Consider the following 4267-nt stretch of genomic DNA (forward strand, 5'->3'; position numbering starts at 1 on the left):
AGGACACAATCATCTTTTTTGAGGAAAATGTTATCTTAAATCTGAATCTTACACTCATTTCGATCGATATAGCAGTGATTTATGAACGAAAATTAGTAGTCAATAATTAATGTTACACCATCTTCTGTTCATTGAATCTGCTTATTTTTGAAGCTACAAGATTAGTTTTCTGCTTATTTTTGAAGCTACAAGATTAGAGAAAATATCTTTTCTTCTTTCTGAATTTGCACCACCTCTGTAATTCTTCGATTCAAGCCTTTCATATTGAAAATATACTTCGATGAAAACATATATACAAGGTTAGATATACAATTTCCTTACATCTCTCTCTATATAATGATCCTGATCACCAAAGCAATTGAAAGAGAGATTACCTAGGTTTCAATGGGAGACAAAATCAAACACGATGAAACGTTAAATACATATTTCAGATCTCATGACCTGGGAGCATGTCCAGTGCATGAGAAGCGTGGGTTCGGGATTCTTTCTGGATCTCATGGCGTTACCAGTTAGGCTCGGGTTTTTTTTAGAATTGGGCTAGGGTTACCGTATACATTTTTATTTTCTAAGTGTTTTTTTTGGATTTTTTAAATTTATTTTAAGATTTTTTTAATTGACCATCGATATATATGGTTTAACTTTAAATATATTTATAAACAAATTTATGTAATAAATATATGATCCGAAGTTTAATAACAATGAGATAACAAGGATGTAAAGAAAAGAAAAGAACAAAAGAAATGATTATATATACACGGAGGATATTGAGCCTCCATCATCCTTCTGAATTCACTATCCAAGCACAGGCTCAGACAACTTCACCATAGAACACTCCTAAAAGACTATTCTCCTTCCACTAAACATTGCACATGGCTACTCGTCGCGAGTTTCTCTTGTACAAGTTGTGGATTTGCCTTATCACTGTCCTGCATTTCACTGGAACATTATCACAAACCGACAATTATATTGTTCACATGGATTTATCGGCGATGCCCAAGCCCTTTTCAGACCAGCATCATTGGTACCTGTCCACTCTTGCTTCTGTATTTGATGTCTCTGATAGTAGCACCGCCAGGGCCAGTCCTGCCACTTATTTGACTACCTCTTCTGAACTTCTTTATAGTTATACTCATGTTCTCAATGGTTTTAGTGCTAGCCTCACTCCATCTGAGCTGGAGGCTTTAAAAAAGTCTCCAGGCTACATTTCTTCCATTAAAGACTTACCTGTCAAGCATGATACAACTCATTCAACCAAATTTCTTGGCCTTGCACCTCAGTCCCCAGCATGGAAGGCATCCAATCTTGGTGACGGTATAATTATCGGATTGGTGGACTCAGGTGTTTGGCCAGAAAGCGAGAGTTACAATGACCATGGAATGTCTGAAATTCCAAAAAGATGGAAAGGAGGGTGTCAAAGTGGAGCTCAGTTCAACTCCTCAATGTGCAACAAAAAGCTCATTGGAGCTCGATTTTTCAACAAAGGCCTAATTGCAAATAATCCCGACATCACAATATCTTTGAATTCGACCCGTGACACGGATGGCCATGGGACACACACATCTAGCACGGCTGCTGGAAATTACGTGGAAGGTGCATCATACTTTGGCTATGCCAAAGGAACTGCTAATGGAGTGGCTCCACGGGCACATGTAGCCGTGTACAAGGCTCTGTGGGATCACCATGCCTATACAACTGATGTAATTGCTGCAATTGATCAAGCAATTAGCGATGGTGTAGATGTATTATCTTTGTCATTAGGCTATGGTGGAGTACCTTTGAATGAAGATCCTCTTGCCTTGGCAACATTTGCAGCCACAGAGAAGAATGTCTTCGTGTCCACTTCTGCCGGAAACGATGGGCCTCTCTATGAGACACTACATAATGGTATACCTTGGGTGTTAACAGTTGCTGCTGGTACTCTAGACCGTGAATTCGATGCAGTTTTGGCACTTGGCAATGGGATTTCAATCACGGGCTCATCTTTCTATTTGGGGAGTTCATCGTTTAGCGAAGTACCACTCGTTTTCATGGATAGATGTGACAGCGAATTGATTAAAATTGGACCGAAGATCGTGGTCTGTCAAGGTGCGTATGAGAGTAACGACTTAAGTGATCAAGTTGAAAATGTGAGAAGTGCAGGTGTTACTGCAGGTGTCTTCATAACAAATTTCACAGACACTGAAGAATTCATCGGTGATGGGTTTCCAGTTGTGATTGTGAATTTAAAGGATGGAAAAACCATCATAGATTACATCAAAAGCAGCAACAGTCCACAAGCAAGCGCGGAATTTCGGAAAACAAATCTGGGGATCAAATCAGCTCCAAGAGTTGCTAGTTACAGTTCTAGAGGACCATCCTCGAGCTGTCCATTGGTCTTGAAGCCTGACATTATGGCTCCTGGTTCACTAATCTTAGCAGCATGGCCTCAAAATGTTTCAGTGGATTTGAACGATTCGCAGCCTATTTTCAGCAATTTCAAAATATTGTCAGGGACATCCATGGCTTGTCCGCATGCAGCTGGAGTGGCTGCACTCTTGAGGGAGGTACACCCTGATTGGAGCCCAGCTGCCATTCGATCAGCCATGATGACCACGGCTGATATAACGGATAACACTATGGAACCTATTAAGGACATTGGTTCAGGTAATAGAATAAATCCAGCTAGTCCTCTAGCCATGGGAGCTGGACAAGTTAATCCCAACAAAGCTCTAGACCCGGGTCTCATTTATGACGCTAATTCAACTGATTATGTGAGATTACTTTGTGCCACAAATTTCACTGAAAAACAGATCCAAGTTATCACAAGATCATCTTCTACCGATTGTTCCAACCCATCCACTGACCTCAACTACCCTTCTTTTATCGCCTACTTCAACGAGAGATTTTCGCCATCAAATTTGACAAGTGTGCGCGAATTTCATAGGACCGTGACCAATGTTGGAGAGGGAATTTCTACTTACACAGTAAGTGTGACTCCCATGAGTGGGTTAAAAGTCAATGTCATGCCAGACAAGTTGGAGTTCAAGACCAAGTATGAGAAGCTAAGTTACAAACTGACTATTGTAGGTCCAGCACTTCTGGACGAAGCAGTCACTTTTGGTTATCTCAGTTGGGCTGATGCTGGGGGTAAACATGTTGTCAGGAGTCCTATAGTGGCTACAAGTTTTATCCCAGATGATCCAGATGATGAAGAAATCAAAGGTTCTTAACCGTAAGATTAACAAATCATGCAATAATATAGTAGATATATTGTTGTATCAATAAAAGGTCCAAAAAAAGATTTGTTAACGCCAAACTAACAACTTGCAACTTGGTGTGAAAAGACCGTAACTATTTTGATGAATTATTTTCAACTATTTTTAGGTGATTTTAAAAGCCTAGTTCTATAGTGGGATGGTATGCTTGCATTAGCTCCTCTAGAAGCCTCTCAAATTAGACTTTGAAGATGTTGTTTTAGTTAATTTTATCATATTTCAATTTTTTTTTGGTTTTTGTGTTAATTTTAGATTTTATGTGTTTTTTCCTTTAGATGTTTTACAATTATGATTTTATTATGCAAAATTTCGTGTCTATTTAAGGAGGCAGTAAACTTTTTAGAGAAACAAACTAGATGGAAGAATATTTAGAGAAACAAACTAGATGAAAGAATATTTAGAGAAACAAACTAGATGAAAGAATATTTAGAGAAACAAACTAGATGAAAGAATATTTAGAGAAACAAACTAGATGAAAGAATATTTTCAAAATAAAACTTTGAAATAACAACTTATAGTGCATAAGTTTGATGATAAAGAAGGGATTATAAGTATTGTCATCATAAAAGTTAAATTTTTATTAATTACTGAAAAAGAGGGGGCTGTAAGGTTTTAAAAAAAACCCTCTTCCGTTAGTAATGGAGTATATGTAGTGCTTTAGAGAATTCTAATTTAATACTTGGAAAAATGAAAATAATTTTTTCTTTAAAAGTCATATTCTCAAAGTTTAGCCTTTCAACAATAATCCATGAGAAGCATGCAGCAGGAGCAATACAAGCAAAAGCAATAGGGTCTTACACGATGATTTCAGTTTTCTCTCTGTTTTCCTTCACTTTTGGTTTGTCTTTTGACGACTTCGAACCATACTCAATTGGGTCACTTGTGAACATTTTTTTCATTTGGGATAGATATGGAAAACGTTAATTTTTAAAAGTGGTGCGACTTTTTTAATACGGGTTTTTGGGTGGTTGCGCTACGCTTGTGTGGGGTAATTGGGTTGCCCCTGTGTGGGG

At 38.0% G+C, this 4267-nt stretch overlaps 1 protein-coding gene across 1 annotated transcript in view; it reads left to right on the plus strand.

Annotated features, from left to right (window-relative positions):
* The first annotated feature begins 718 nt into the window (after nucleotides 1–718).
* LOC105129332 (subtilisin-like protease) overlaps nucleotides 719–4267 on the plus strand; it is a 7310-nt gene continuing 3761 nt past the window's right edge. The window contains exon 1 of the mRNA XM_011031338.1: nucleotides 719–1511. Within this exon, the coding sequence (XP_011029640.1) occupies nucleotides 870–1511 (642 nt within the window). The 5' untranslated portion in view covers nucleotides 719–869. The remainder of the gene's footprint in view (nucleotides 1512–4267) is intronic.

Source organism: Populus euphratica, unplaced genomic scaffold, assembly GCF_000495115.2.
Source record: "Populus euphratica unplaced genomic scaffold, PopEup_1.0 scaffold2.1, whole genome shotgun sequence".
Lineage (NCBI taxonomy): Eukaryota > Viridiplantae > Streptophyta > Magnoliopsida > Malpighiales > Salicaceae > Populus > Populus euphratica.